We start from the raw sequence: 15,985 nt of genomic DNA, 5'->3' as shown, positions 1-15,985 counted from the left end.
AAGGCAAGTTCACAGCAAGTTTTACTATAAATGAGAACAAAAATAATGAGTATTTTCTGGTGCATGATGTTTCCAAGGACGCTTTAATTGGAGGATACGTACCCCACATCAGTCAAGTGCTGATGTCATAGCCTGGAACTAACTTACAAATTGACATTTAAGTACAGTGACGAGTACAGAGACCATTTTTACATTTCCTCAGTGACGTACATGTATGAAGATTACACATAGAAGGACACCTCGAGTGCGAAATGCAGGCTTCATTCAGTTTGGTTTTACTGTATTTCATTGAGATGGAAAAGGTATACTGTAGAAAGGTTCAAGCCCCATTTGCAGCATGGCCTGACTGCAAATGGTCCACATACACAGTAACGAGTAGTAGTCCTTCTTTTGAAAATAGATATATCACAGAGATTAAGTTGACTTCAACGCACGTAGTTCTTAGGGTATAATTTAAACAACTTTTCTTCCTGTGTTGGTTCAAATCCGTATTTCTCCAGTTGCACATTGTCATAAATCCCTTCATTGAAGTCTTTCTTGATGTGAGGAGCCACCACCTCGGCAAACAAACTCTCTGCAGTCACTGGTGGCTCGATTCCTTTTGGGGTGCGGTACGACACATACGGTTTGAGTTTAAAGCCGTCCAGATTAGGTACCACAAACTCAGGAATCATGGCCTTTATTGCCAGAAACTTTCTGCTGGGGAGATTCACTCCAGCAGGTCTTGAACCTCTGCCTTTATTATGACTCCTCGAACCTCGCTTGCTAATGAATTCCGACATTCTGTCTGCTCCCCTTGTAAGGCCTCTTATCAGTGTAGACAATACGCCCATTGTGCCACAGTGTATTGCAGAACCGGAAACCTAGACAAAAAAGAACAAAGATTAAATAAACGACTTCACCTCTTACTTGTTAGAGCAGTGTTTCTCAACCTTCATTGAACCTTGAACGCATTTTACATCAGAAAAATCTCACGGCATACCACCAAACAAAACTGTCACTAAAAATATGAATATTAAATGATTATCTTGTCTAAATTTACTCACCAATTTACTGTGGAGTCTGGGGCTGTTTATTTGAAGACAAAACTCATTCTTATATGAATGGCAACAGGTCAATATACAAGTTTGTTGAACCTTCTGCCATCTAATTGAACGACTTTTAATTCCACTCGATCACTGGCATAAATAGATGAACAGACATAATTTTGAAAAATAATGTTCAGACAAATGAAGTGAAATTAAATACTTTATTATGGCAACTCTTATGATATGACTGAGGTTCGGTTAAGCAACATTTAAAACTCGGGCGGTGTGTGCATGTGTGTTTTGGAAAGTGATCACATTTCAAAGAAAACCCACACAGGTTCGAGGAGAACATGCCAAGGCCGGGATTTGACCCCTGGTCCTCAACACTTGTGAGGCAGACGCTATAACTCGTCATCAACTGTGCCGCATGACCACAATTAATAAAATGTAAATTAACTACTGCCGACCTGCCAACCTAAAAAAATTCACTTCCAGAACAATTAGTCCAAATTTGTCTTAATTTCCATCCATCCACCGTTTCATCTTGCACCGTTTATCCGGGTCGAGTCGCAGGGGCAGTAGCTTTAGCAGGGATGCCAAGACTTCCCTTTCCCCAACCACTTCATCCAGCTCTTCCATGGCTTCACTGTGGGCAAATCCAGAGTGAAACAGAGTCCAACCCCTCTCAAGAGAACTGGTACCAGAGCCCAAGCAGTGTGTGGAGAAGAGTATGACTATATCTAATTGTAACTTCTCAATCTTACTCACCAGCTCGAGCTCCTTCTCTGCCAGAGAGGTGACATTCCACGTCCCTAGAACCACTTTCTATTAACGGGGATAGGATCACCAAAGTCCTCACTGTCGACCCCCGCCCAGCTCACATTGCACCCAGCCCCTATGGCCCCTCCCACAGGTCGTGAGCCTATGTGAAGTGGCGACCCACGACACCCTTTCGGGCTGTGCCCAGGCTGAGCCCCATGGGTGCAGGCCCAGCAACCAGGCGCTCACCTCCAAGCCCCACCTCCTGCCCTAGCTCCAGAGGGGGTCCCCGTTGAATCGCATTTGGGCATGGGAAACATAGATTGCGTCACTCACACTTGAAAAATGTACAGGTGTGGTCAGTCACGCTCGCAGATATAGTTACAGGTGTGGTCCACAAGTCATGCCCGCAGATAAAGTTGCGGGTGGGATTAGGGATGGAATCTCAAGACCTTAAAATAACTTACTGGATTAATATAACATAACTGTAAATTAAAAATAAAATAAATATATACCTAAAATAGAAAATGAAAATTTCAAACTCATAAATGTTCATATCCAATTTCAACTGATATTAGTAGAACATGATATAAAACGGTATTTAAAAATTTTTATTAACAAAAATTCTTGATCTGACAAACTATCTGAAGAAAAGTTAAATGCATTGGCCTGTCCATGAATAAAAACAAACGGTCTATACCCGCAATGTTTTGAAAATGCTGAAAGTTTAGTTCAACATAATCTGCATCAGTGGCAACAAGGTAGCGATACATTGTAACAAACATTCCTGTTGGCAATCGTGATGTATTGTTATAATCTTGCGTAATTTACGGCGGTATCTATTGTCAATCCATTGATGAAAGCTAGGAGCTAGGTGAACAAAGGTCCACTGTTGGAGCAATCATTAGAAAATGGAGAAAGCTAAACATGATGGTCAATCTCAATCGAGTGGAGCCCCGTGCAAGATATCACCTCATGGGTTCTCAATGATCCTTAGAAAGGTGAGGAATCAGCCCAGGACGACACAACAGGACTTGGTCAATGACCTGAAAAGAGCTGGGACCACCGTTTCCAAGGTGACTGTTGGTAATACGCTAAGAAAGTTTTGTGGTCAGATGAGACCAAAATGGAACTTTTTGGTCATAATTCCACGTGTTTGGAAGAAGACGAAAGATGAGTTCTATCCCAAGAACACCATCCCTACTGTGAAGCATGCGGGTGGTAGCATCATGTTTTGCGGGCGTTTATCACTGTATTAAGGAGATGACCATGTATTGTGTGATTTTGAGAACAACCTCTTTCCCTCTGTCAGAACATTGAAGATGGGTTGTGGCTGGGTCTTTCAACATGACAATGACCCGAAGCACAGTCAGGAAAACGAAGGAGTGGCTCCGTAAGAAGCATATCAAGGGTCTGGTGTGACCTAGCCAGTCTCCAGACCTAAACCCAATCGAAAATCTTTAGAGGGAGCTTGAAACTCTGTGTTTCTCACTGACAGCCCAGAAACCGGTCTGACCTGAGAAAACCAATGTTAATATTTGGTACACACAGATCTTCTCTAGATCAGACAAGATTTGTAGAGAGGAACCTTTCAGATAAAAACATGCTTAAACACACTGGTTACACTGTTATCATGGATCCTAGTACATGTTTAGCATGTACGTAAGTGAGGCAGTGAGGAACAAGTGCATTTTACTTCAGTAAGCAGAAGAAGCTTACATTGGCCGTGTAGGGAGCTCATTTCTCACTATGTTGGTTACACTCACAGTGTCACATCGAAACTAAAATTATCACACCACAGCAGACAGAATAGCATAACTAACATGTAATAAAACAAAAAAAAAAGAATGACTCACGAAATAACTGAAACAAAACATGCACTTTAAACGCTATTTACATGCTCGCAGCATGCTTTGAGGCACTACGGAGGTCCTTAGTGCTGCACCAGCATGCAGTTTTATTATTTGCTAGCTATGCATTCTGTTTGCCGAAGTGTGATAATTTTAGTTTCGATGTGACACCGTAAGTATGTACAAAATCGTCAGTAATGACCTGCCTACAAGGACAATGACCTAGTTTGAGTTGCATCCAGAGCAGGCAGGATCCTTTCGGACCCTCCACATCTTGGCCACCAGCTCTTCCAGCTCTTTCCTTCGGGAAAGCGCTATCGATCAATGCAAGTCAAAACAAGCAGCCGTTCGAACAGTTTTTTCCCTCTGGAAATGAAGTCATTCAACTCTTGATTAGCGAACTTAGTGTTCAATTTCAAGATAACGCATACCACGGGGAAAACAACCGTTCCCATTTATATATATATGGACAGACTATTCTAACATTAGAACTTAGATCAAATAAAGTAAATCGCAATCTCATACTTATAGTTAGACACTAAAACATTACATGTGTTAAATCCCTAAAACGTTTTCAGTGCAACTGAATTTCCTTTGACATGGCTCATTATGTTGATGACTTTTAACGTAAATGGGCTCGCCGCACGTGAAGACGCTCTGAACATGCGTTTCGGCATAACTTAGGGCCCTAGTTAGCCTTTTTTCATCATTAGCTATATTTTTTAACCAAAATATATTTTCAATAGCCACTTTTCTATCATCATAGCCAAAAAATAGCCAATCACATGCCGGTCAAACTGTGGTCTACTAACATGACTAATACTCTTTCTTGTTCTTCAGGTTACGTGCTTACAAATAACTTTCAGATGTAAATGTGATACAAGGAAGTGTATTTTTATTGGTAACTGAATCTAATCAACATCAACAATGACAGATGTGTCATAAAAATCAAAATTTCTCAATCCTCTTCTATACTCCTGGCTGTAGAAAATAACATCACTGTTCAACACTAAGTTTTTGCATTATTCCTGCCATAAAGAGTCTCCTCTTTTTACTGCTCACCCATTTACAGAAACTTGTATCAAAATCAAACAATTCTTCTTCAGGGCCTTCAATTTTAACGATTAACAATTCAGTTACACCTGCTATATATTCTACATCTAAATCAACTCCTCAGAAAAGCATTAAATCCCCGCGGTCCATTTCATGGGACTGTTATTGTTCGTCATAAGCGCCACGTCCCTCCCAACACGTCGAATTCCACCTGTGTGTGTTCTGGCTCAAACGCTTGAACATTGTACATTATTTTCATTTTGTTTGCTCAATGGTTGGTATCGTAATAACACGGTGCATCAACTCGCTTTGCTGGCTCTCTGAACACAACACTTCCTGGTTACTATTTACGGCGATCAGGGCACACCCCACTTCTCAGCCGAAGATAGCTGGGATCGGCTCCAGCATACCCATGACCCTTGTGAGGGGAAGTGGTACAGAAAATGGATGGCTCATTAGATGCGTATTAATGGTTCAGCTTCACACGATCAGGATTTTTGAGGTCGATCACGTTTAAAAAAATAACTGATTCGATCACAAGATGGACCAATCAATCAATGACCTGTTCTTTTGCTGTACAAGCTTGTGTAGTAAATTGCTCAAAAATATCAATTTAAAAGAACTGTAGCATTGTTCATCTATTTATGCTAGTAAGGCAGAACAAATTAATGGTCTTCTAATAGATGGCACTAAGTACATACAGCAATTAATGTATTGTAAGATAAGCTTACACATTTCACAGTGGCCTGTGAAATGTATCTCCTCATGTGTCATAAATCTTTTTTAATTACTCTGTTGCTGTGCAGGGATGTGTGTGTGTGCTGTTTGTCTATGGGAAGTTTAAGAGCTCAAGGTGACTGCAAACTTATGATAGTTGCATTCTTGTGGGTTTTTGTAACAGGAAGAACTGTGTCTACTCAGAGGACACCCGGCCTTGAGAAGATTAACTGTCTCTGTATAACAACTTTACTTGTCTTGTGAAACCTCTCTCCCCCTCCCTATGTGTGAAACTCAATAAAATGTGTGGTTTTGGGGGGGCTCGGAGAGAGTCTTACGTGCGGGTGTGGAGGATATGTTCTGCTCCTCCAAGCTCTCCCTAAACTGCAGTTTAGTAAAAAATAACTCTGCCTCTGTCTCAATCATTTTATCCCGGTGTCGTGACCTCTAGGTCCACATTGAGCGAGAAGTCCGTGCTTTGGACCTAACATGTATCTACTTTTGTGACATTTTTATTTGTTGGTGTAAAGTATGTGTATGTGCTCCATAAAGGTTTGAAATCCCTGCTCTGGTCATATCATTGTTTTGAACAGAACGTCAGCATGTTTACACACAACCATGAGTGCTACCACTAGCTTTTTAAGCTACCCAATGTTTTGTTGGCTGCCTGCGATATTAAAAGTACATGAACATATCTCAAGCAAGCCTTACGTGCACATCTTCCCCTGTCTTGAGCACCGCTGCCCACCAACACCACTTTTTCGTCTACTTTATCTTCTTATAATGCAGTCGGCATATCATTCCCACGGTAATGACTGTATCCAATCATATTTGAATTGACAGGATACAGCCCAACAATTATAAAAAAATGGGATGTAGTGGTATCAGAATACAATGTTTACGCGGCCTTGCTTCAACTGCAGCCAAAGAGGACTTTCACCTCCACGACTTGGACACTGCGGCGGGCATGCAAAGTAAATTAAATAGCGTACCCCCAGGCAGCCGCCTCCTGCCCCCTTCTCTCTTTTCATCAAACTGGCCTAATGGCTTCTTTATACTTGTGGGTGCGGCGACTGCTCTGACGTCACTGCGGGTCACCTGCGCATAGTTTGCCTTTAAGTGGTACCTCTACTTATGAACATCTCTAGAAACGAAAAATTCAGTCAAATGTTTGCGTCCGCCTCAGTCCCCCCACGAGGCCTCTTGCCTGTCCCTCACCCTTCTCTTTGCAAAGTCATCCCAACGCCAAAGGTAGATGAACAGGATTTGTATGATTCTTGACATTACTTCCTTTGAATGCTTATTTTTGGCGGTGAGGAACAGATGAGGCTATTTACATGTAAAAAGCGTTTCTACTAACAAAAAATTCACCTTACGAAATGACTTCCGGAATGATTTACTTGCGTAAATATATGTATCCACGATCACAACCTACGCGCTCAGTTTTGAACATGTACTGCAGTCAGAGACGTCTCTACACCTATATATTTGCTAGGACTCCACCGGACGGGGTTTCCTCAGCATATTTTGGTAATTTCCGGTTGCCATTTTTTTACTTTTCTTTCCGTAACAAGGAACAAAACAACAACAATGGCGATCATGGAAGCGTGTCTGTTTGAACAAATGAATCTAAATGAGCAGACGACCAAGGCAACATCACGAGGGATGAGTTCCGCAGCAAGACATTTTCGATGCATCTGTGGCAGGCTAAACACAATGCGTAGGTCACGTGATGCAATGCGGTTGTTGTCGGACCCCACGAATGTGGGTGTATAAAGTACCCTTAACACAGCCCCCTACTGGCCAGTAATGTCAGACGCTGCATTTCCCGGAACAATCGGTACTCCGGCCGTAACGACACATCGGGTTCCGTGATTTCTGTCACGAAATACGGTCGTTACGTAAATTTGGGCACTTCTGGCTACTCTAGGGCGTTCATTGTACTGCGCGATGGATCTGCCTGTGCTTGTATGAGAGACTATCTGCAGTACGATGTCACAATTTTGCATGCACAAGGCTTGTTTATTATTGCACCAAAACACACAGAAGCTGATAACTTAGTCCATGCTTCCGTCTCCAACCTCCACGTTATACTTTTAAAATCGCTAGAGAAGAAGTTGTAGTACTTTTTATTTGAAATCTTTCTCCGTTTAAAACCTTGATCAAAACCTGTCGGTAAGTATATATTTTTTCTAAAATACTTCATTTATGTTTTAAATGTACTTGCATAAGTGAAATATGATATGACTGCTTGCACTCTGTCTTTTAACGCTCACAAAAATTTTGGTCACATTGCAAAATCTGTAAAATTGCCGGATTTGTTGCTTTGTATGCAATTATATGCAATTGTAATGAAAATAAGTGCAAATGTTAATGCTTTAGTTAAGCGATAATCACTGAAATGTCATGAAAATCCGTTGAGAAACAAAAACATGATGAAATTTTGAAGATGCTAATGAACCAGGAAGGTCACAACTTTTTGTTCTTTTCTATTGTTTTACCAATACCACAATTAGCAGATATTCAGGGGTCAGACCCTATGGCTCACAAGCCATACCTGGCTCTTTTGATGGTTGCATATGGCTCGCAGACCCCCATAACGACATACTGTCCATGTGATTCCTGTCATGCAGGCAACGCAAATGACCCAGAAACAGTTTGTCCGAGTGGGGTTGTCCCAGTTGCTGTGGCAGTTCATGTGTGCAGGTGCACAAGAGTTGTACGTCGATCAGGTCGGAACAACTAATTATGGAAACGCTTTTGACAAAGGTCGCGCAAAGAAAGAAAGACGAGGAGTACTGAAGTTTTCAACAAAAATGGAGAGCCTTTGTGGAGAGAGACGGTTCTGCTGTGTGTCTAAATTCACAGATGGGGAGCATGCGAAAGCATTTGTACTCGACGTTGCCAATCAACATTTTGCCAAATTCACATAAAGACAAGATAATCAAATGAATAAAAGACGTGCCTTTGTCGTCAAGAACTGTTCGCCATCATACCACCGTAATTTCAAATCAAATTGAATTACGTTCACAATTAACGAATGGAAGTTTCAATGCCTGCCTGAAGCTTACTCTAACGACACATGAAACAGACTAGAAAGGCATCAGCAAAACTAAGCAGCACAACAAGTTACATTCATGGTAAGAAGTACATCATTGGTTAGCAACATCGTAATGATGTTATTTAAAATAATTCTGAGACTTAATGTAGTGCCTGCGTTGCCTTGTGAGAGTATTCAGCCCCTTTGAACGTTTCAACCTTTCGCCACATTTCAGGCTTCATACATAAACATATAAAATAAAAATAAAATAAAATTGTCAAGAATCAACAAATGGGACACAATTGTGAAGTGGACTGAAATTTATTGGATATTTTAGACTTTTTTAACAAATAAAAACTTTGCATTATTATTCGGCTCCTTTGCTTTCAGTGCAGCAAACTCACTCCAGAAGTTTAGTGAGAATCTCAGAATGACCCAATGTTGAATGATGATGATGATAATAGAATCCACCTGTGTGAAATCAAGTCTCCGTATGAATGCACCAGGTCGGAGATACTGTTGTGGAGAAGTTTAAAGCCGGATTTGGATACAAAAAGATTTCCCAAGCTTTAAACATCTCAAGGAGCCCTGTACAAGCAACCCTATTGAAATGGAAGGAGTATCAGACCACTGCAAATCTACCAAGACCCTCCCTCTAAACTTTCACCTCAAACAAGGAGAAGAGATGTACCCAGGAGGATCATGATGACTCTGGATGAACTGCCATTCATGGGATCTACAGCTAATGTGAGAGTATCTGTCCAAGGTGGGAGCATCTATCCATAGGACAACAATCAGTTATACAATGCACAAATCTGGCCTTTATAGAAGAGTGGCAAGAAGAAAGCCATTTCTCAAAGATATCCATAATAAGTCTCGTTTAAAGTTTGCCACAAGCCACCTGGGAGACACATCAAACATGTGGAAGAAGGTGCTCTGGTCAGATGAAACTAAAATCGAACTTTTTGGCCACAATGCAAAACGATGTTTGGCGTGAAAGCAACACAGCTCATCACACTGAACACACCATCCCCACTGTCAGACATGGTGGTGGCAGCCCCATGGTTTGGGCCTTCTTTTCTTTAGCAGGGACAAAGAAGATGGTTAAAATTGACGGGAAGATGAATGGAGCCAAATAGGGACCATTCTGGAAGAAGACCTGTTGGAGTCTGCAAAAGACCTGACAATGAGACGGAGATTTATCTTCCAACAGGACAATGATCCAAAACATAAAGCCAAATCTACAATGGAATGGTTCACAAATAAACGTATCCAAGTGTTAGAATGGCCAAGTCAAAGTCCAGACCTGAATCCAATCGAGAATCTGTGGGCAGAGCTGAAGACTGCGTTTCACAAACGCCCTCCATCCAACTTCACTGAGCTTGAGCTGTTTTGCAAGGAGAAATGGGCAAGAATTACAGTCTCTCAACATGCAAAACTCAGGGATGAGAATGACTAATTTGGAAAAACACTGAATATGTTTGTCTTCGGGGGTTTCAAAGGTTGGTGTGCCCCCCTTCGGGCACAAATTTATTTTTTTATAAAACACACTGTGAAATGGTGATCTCTGGTTACTTCTAACAATGTAAATACAGGCCAATCATAATATTTTGAAAACTTAAAATATGAGTCCAAACAATCAAAATAATTTTGCCAAATATCAGACAAAAATGTAGACCAAGTGAAATTTATATCAATTAGGCTACTGTACTTACAAGTTATACTTCAGAAATAAGAACACAAGTAATTTGTTGTTAGATTTATTATTTTATCATTTATCATATTTGTTTATATCATACTTGCCCGAATCATTCTCTTTGTGAGTGGGTGTGTGACCAGAGTGTGACCTGAGTGTGACCCAGCCACATCTGGGGTGACGATGCACCCCTTTGCTGACTTCAAAGCAGATACTCCTCAAACACCATTGTTGTAAATGTTTATCTTGCTATTTGTCTTTGTGTTGGTATTGGTATCTGTTCCTCCATTTGTTTTTTCATCTTGTGACCCTTTGTTTTGAGAAACTAATATAAAGGGGGACACTGGTAAGACTGACTCAGAGCGGGTGTTGGCGTTGCAACTGGTCAGTCAAACCCGTTTCTCCTCTAGAGCCAAATTGAAGACCTCTCTTGTCCCTTCATTTGCATAATTAATCCAGCAGTTGGGTTTAAACCTAACATTTACTTGGTCCTTCGAGCCGGATTTCAACATACCTGAGGATCCCAGCTTCAGAGTCGACCTCCAGGAAGACCGTGGCCACGGCAACACAGACCCGTTAAGGGACTGGTCCTCGAGCTCTCAAACTGGGGTCTGAAGGTTGACGGAAATCCGAGGGACAAGAAGACGTCTGGGTAAGAATAATTTTCCTTGTGGGGTATGAATGAGTGAGTGTCGACATAAAATCCGTGTGAACGCACCGTCGCAGTCTTCACGAACGCAACATGTAGGAGGTACAGTTAAATTCCGTGTAACGAGGGCAGACTCGTCTGTATAGGATACGGTTAAATTCCGTGTAACGAGAGCGGACTCGTCTGTACACTAAAAGTTGTGGAAATAAACGAGGGCTGACTCGGGTTGCGCATTTAAATTCCGTATTAAACAATACTTCAATACACAAATAACACATCGATATAACAAAAAAAGATGAGAAATATGCGAGGGCGGACTCGCGAAAAGAGGAAAAAACAAACAAGTCTACAGATACCTTTTATCAAGATGAAGGATAGGAGGGGTTTACAAGGTGCATTCTCAGCAAAAATGAGACTTAACGCTCACTGAGGATAAGTCGCATAATAAAAACATCTGTTTGAAAAAGGGCACAAATTGAGTGAAAATCAACTACAAATGTGTGAATACGTTAAGAACTTAGGACACAACCTTAGCACAGGAAGAACAATTTTAGATGATAGAAAAAAAATAGTTGTACTTAATGCACCAAAACCACAAACAAATTATGCAACAATAACTGAACCTTTGTCCAAATCAATGTATGAGGAACACCTCAAAAGAACATCATTAAAATGGACAGAAGAATCAGAAAAAGCTTTCTGTGAGATAAAGAAGGAACGGGTGTCAAACTATGGCAAAATCCTTTATGCAGATAGTAGATTGTAAAGGTTATTTTATGAACTACGGATTAGTCCAACAATATAGAGACTCAGCGTAGAATGTGCATTACCCCAGTGTGTAAGAGCAGTTATTGTGACATCTACTGCTTTAAGAAACAAGTTGAACCATAGTTTTGTTCCATCTTCTAACTTTAAGACCACGTCATGAGGATAGAGCAAAACATGATTGTCAAAAGTTAGCAGAAGTATGAGCCAAAAGCAGAAGTGGACTGAGAGATCAGCCTTTAGAAAGAAGAGAACTGTTATTTGTAGATGGCTCATCTAAGAAAATGCATGGTATAGACAGTGAATATGCATTTGCAACAGTGCATGTTTTTTGCGCAGTACTGGAAAAAATAGGGGGATGATTTCATCCACAGTCAAAGTAACACATGCAAAATCGTTAGTTGATTTACTAAATCCAATTCAACTGCAAAAAAAAAACAACTTACTGTATGCAAATGCCGAGCACATACATAAGAAAAAAATGATTTCATTGGGAAATCCTTTCACTGATAGAATGCTGAAGGAAGTTGCATAGAAGAAAAGAGAAAAAAAACAATCAGATGTCATTTTTAGGCCTAACAAGTTATTTCAGAATCTACGTTCCTAATTATGAACTGAGTTTAATAATATATGAGATAGACTTAAAAGTGACGTTATTGTTGAAATAAACTGTTGGAGCAGAAAAAGCCCTTTGTCAAACATAAGTTTTCCTGTCAAATACAACATGAGCCTGGACAGATAACAGCAAACACCTTATCTAGATGGTGGGTTGTAAAGGTCAAATTATGACCTCAGCAAATAGTTAATATACATTTACCACAATACACACCTTTGCGCAATATTGAAAGAATAGAAGTATGATATCAACAGGGAAATCAGTTCCACATGCAGAACTCATCAGAAACAATAGGTTAGCGTGTGCAGTGAAGCAGCCACAGACCTTAGTTGTATGCAAATGTACTAGACACACACGGTAGATAGACTTGGTCTCAAGAGGAAATTATTTTTTGGATAGAAAGGTAAAGGAAGAAGTCTTCAAAACAATTTCTGAGGCTAAAAGAGACAGTGTCGCAACAACATTTAAATAACCAAACACCTATTAATGTGCAACAACAAAGCTCAATGCAAAAACAAGAAAATTGGCACAAACGAGGGAGAATAAATAAAGAAAATGATGGAGTTTATGTTAGCACAGAACAAAAACCCATTTTACAAAAACATAAATGGGAGGCCACAATGAGCCATGCCTTTTACATGCCTCAACGGAAGGGAAATCAAGAGTAGATACATTATACAATTTATGGGGGAAAAAAATTATAAAGCATGTTTGATCTGTGCGAAACATAACCCACAAGGCTCAGACCAAAAAGGGGGAGGTTTCCGACACCTACTTATCCCTTTCAAAGAATATAGAGAGAGATTTTATTAAATTAGATCGAAGTGAAGGAAAAAAAATATTTGGCCATTAACAGAAGCATTCTCTAAATGGATAGTTATTTCGAACATAACACTTTGATGCTCTAACAATAGCAAATAATACCATGCTATGGCATTCCAAAAGCAATTTATAGTGACAATTGAACGCGTTTTGTAAATCAAAGGGTTAAAGGAAAAAAGAGAGAAAAATGCTTCATATTGATTTAAAACATCCTTGCACTTAAATGCAAACAGATTAAAGTGTATGGAGGAAACAGACTATGGACAAAGTTTAGATTTTGTTACGACTATTTCAGGCCTAAAAAAAAATGCATGAAACATTGTTTAGAAGGCCAATATGAAACTAATAATGATTTGAATTTAGCTGACATGAGGAAAAAATGTTAAAAGAAGTTTGACACACACAAGCACCAAGTGATAAGCATCTTCCAGGCTCTCAGCAGGAGACCAAATTAGTGGAGCTGGGAGGCTTGGTACTTGTGAGATGTATGAGGTAGGAGCATTAGCGCTCTCCCAAGTTACCGACCTTGGCAACAGCTTAAAAAATAAATAAATAAAATAGAAAACAAAATTTTGGTTAATTTGACACATTGTAAAAAGGTCATTTCAATCTAGGATCCATTTGGTTAGTTGAGCGGAAAGCTAACTTGAGGCTGGGTGTAGACTTACAATGTCTAAAAATAGCCAAAAGTCAGAGAAGACATTAAAAGACACCTAACCTATTAGGGACACATAGATGAAATGCCTACCGTAAAAAGTGGTTAAGTCCCAAATTAGGAGGCTGTGGCATGGTCGCAGTCATGATCACATTCTTATTACCTATAACACATCTGTGTCGCGTCGGATGTTGTTCTACTATGAAAAACATTTGACACTCCAAATCATTTTGAGCACCACCAAAGTACCTTTGAAACCACCTTTATGAAGAAGCAAATATACCTCACCTTGCTTTTTTGCGAAGGCAAGAATAGTCTCAAGACCACAGAGATAACTACTAGTTCCCCTTATTCAAAATCAAAATTAACCAAAAGTAAAAATACTTTCACAAGGCTCTGTGAATGCACAAATACAACTGTACTTAGTTTTTAAAATACCGTATGGCTATTTTGAAATAATATTTTAATAATATTTGGCATTATTGGCTCTCAGTCAAAAAGGTTCCCGACCCCTGCTTTAAATGTTCATAACTTTTACGTTATTTTGAGTTATTGAGATCATTTAAGTAATGTTTTAAAGGTTTTGGTTTTTTTTCAATTCCATGAGTTCGAAATTTTTGGGACATCTCAGTCTTCTCTTACATTGACATAAAGATTACAAAACGCTGGTTATCTCGTCATGGAGACTCTATAACGAAACTGTGTTGCATTCGTTGCTGGTAACTTACTCTAATTATGGATATCAACTGAAGTACATAGAGATTGTCGAAATATTTTATCCAACTCGACTACACATTATAGCGCAATTATAGACAACAGTGGACTGATCTCACCTTGAACACGCGTTCCCAAAAATATAAAAGTCTGTCAAATAAAACTTCTGTCGATAGGCAGAAAGGCAACACTGTTCACCAATTAGAATCCGAGATACTCGAGAGTAGCCGTGTTCGTGTAACACCAGTTAGAAATGTTTTGTGAAGCATAACCTTCGGGCACATCTACCTTCAAAATAATGGACTGAATATAAATGTGAGCAAACCCATGTGTTCATGTATTGTATTGCATACACCAAGCGAAGTTAATTTTCTATATTTTACTTATTTTATCCTACTTTTCACCAGGAAAGAGACTGTGACGAACATTTGACTGAGAATAAGTAACTTCGACCAAACCTTCCTTTTATTTTTTTGGGTCGGGCAGGATATATCTATTGTTATCAAGAATGAGTCTTCGCCTTGTTGTTTTGACGTGCATTTACCAAAGCTGAAACGAGAGAAAATACCGACCTATAGTGCTGCATTTCTTCCAAACACACGGGCACCTATTGTTTGAACATTTCTTTTTATGAGAAATACTTTTACCTTTGAATTTGTAAGGGGGCTCAGTGAGTAAACCTGTTTAATATTGGAAGCCCTGGAAATGAAAGGGAAAATAGTTGGTTTATTTCCAAGTTCAGTGATGTCCCTTGTACAACTAATAATTTCACGGAACATTTTATTTTAAAATGTATTTGTGCCAATAAAAATGCTCATATATGCATGGTGATGCAACTGGTTAGACAATTTGCCTCACACTTCTGAGGACCGGAGTTCCAATCCCAGCCTCACCTGTGTGGAGTTTGCAATTTTAACCCGTTTGCATGGGTTTACTCCCACATCCCAAAAACATGCATTGATTGGGCACTCTAAAGTTCCCCCATGTGTGACTGTGAATGTGACTGTTGTCTGTCTCCATGTGCCCTCCGATTGGCTAGCAACCAGTTCAGGGTGTACCCTGCCTCTTGCCCAATGACAGGTGGGATTGGCTACAGCACTCCCACGACCCTCATGAGGACAGGCATCTCAGAAAATGGATGGGTGAACTGGTGAGGTGACATGGTGGAACACCTGGTTAGAGTGTTGGCCTCACAGTTCTGAGGACTGGGGTTCAAATCCCAGCCCCACCTGTGTGCAGTTTGCATGTCCTCCCCATGCTTCCATAGATTTTCTCCAGGCACTCAGGTTTCCTCCCACATCCCAAAAACATGCGTTTATTGAAGACTCTAAATTGCCCTTAATTGTGATTGTGAGTGTGAATGGTTGTTTGTTTCTCTGTGCCCTGTGATTGCCTAGCAACCATTTCAGGGTGTATCCCACCTCCTGCCCAAAGATAGTGGGGATAGGCTGCAGCACTCCTGCGACCTTTGTGAGGATTAGAGGCTAAAATAATAGATGGATGTGCATATATCACAAGTGTGAACTGCATAAAATTTCAAATCATTGTTGATTGACTTAAGTCTTTCAGTTTTAATAGTGCATCATATGTTCTTATGGCTCACAGGAGCAGTTCGCAGCCA

General features: G+C 40.1%; 1 protein-coding gene across 7 annotated transcripts; it reads right to left on the bottom strand.

Annotated features, from left to right (window-relative positions):
• Positions 1–64: 64 nt before the first annotated feature.
• mrpl41 (mitochondrial ribosomal protein L41) lies at positions 65–14,650 on the bottom strand. 7 transcript variants are annotated; one of them, XM_061816072.1, is made up of 4 exons: positions 14,484–14,650; positions 10,658–10,754; positions 9,754–9,834; positions 65–863 (listed from the first exon to the last, which is right to left on the bottom strand). In XM_061816072.1, the coding sequence occupies exon 4, from the start codon at positions 831–833 to the stop codon at positions 426–428; it is 408 nt and encodes a 135-aa protein (XP_061672056.1). In that variant the 5' UTR covers positions 834–863; positions 9,754–9,834; positions 10,658–10,754; positions 14,484–14,650; the 3' UTR covers positions 65–425. The 7 variants fall into 7 exon arrangements, with proteins under 7 accessions (XP_061672056.1, XP_061672058.1, XP_061672057.1 ...); XM_061816074.1 differs by lacking the exon at positions 14,484–14,650 and adding an exon at positions 14,379–14,483; XM_061816073.1 differs by lacking the exon at positions 9,754–9,834 and having other exon boundaries at positions 14,484–14,649.
• Between the last annotated feature and the right edge of the window lie 1,335 nt (positions 14,651–15,985).

The sequence above is a fragment of the Syngnathoides biaculeatus genome, chromosome 4, assembly GCF_019802595.1.
Source record: "Syngnathoides biaculeatus isolate LvHL_M chromosome 4, ASM1980259v1, whole genome shotgun sequence".
In the NCBI taxonomy this organism is placed as follows: domain Eukaryota; kingdom Metazoa; phylum Chordata; class Actinopteri; order Syngnathiformes; family Syngnathidae; genus Syngnathoides; species Syngnathoides biaculeatus.
Note: the sequence above shows the minus strand (reverse complement) of the source record. Positions and strands in the feature narration are given on the sequence as shown.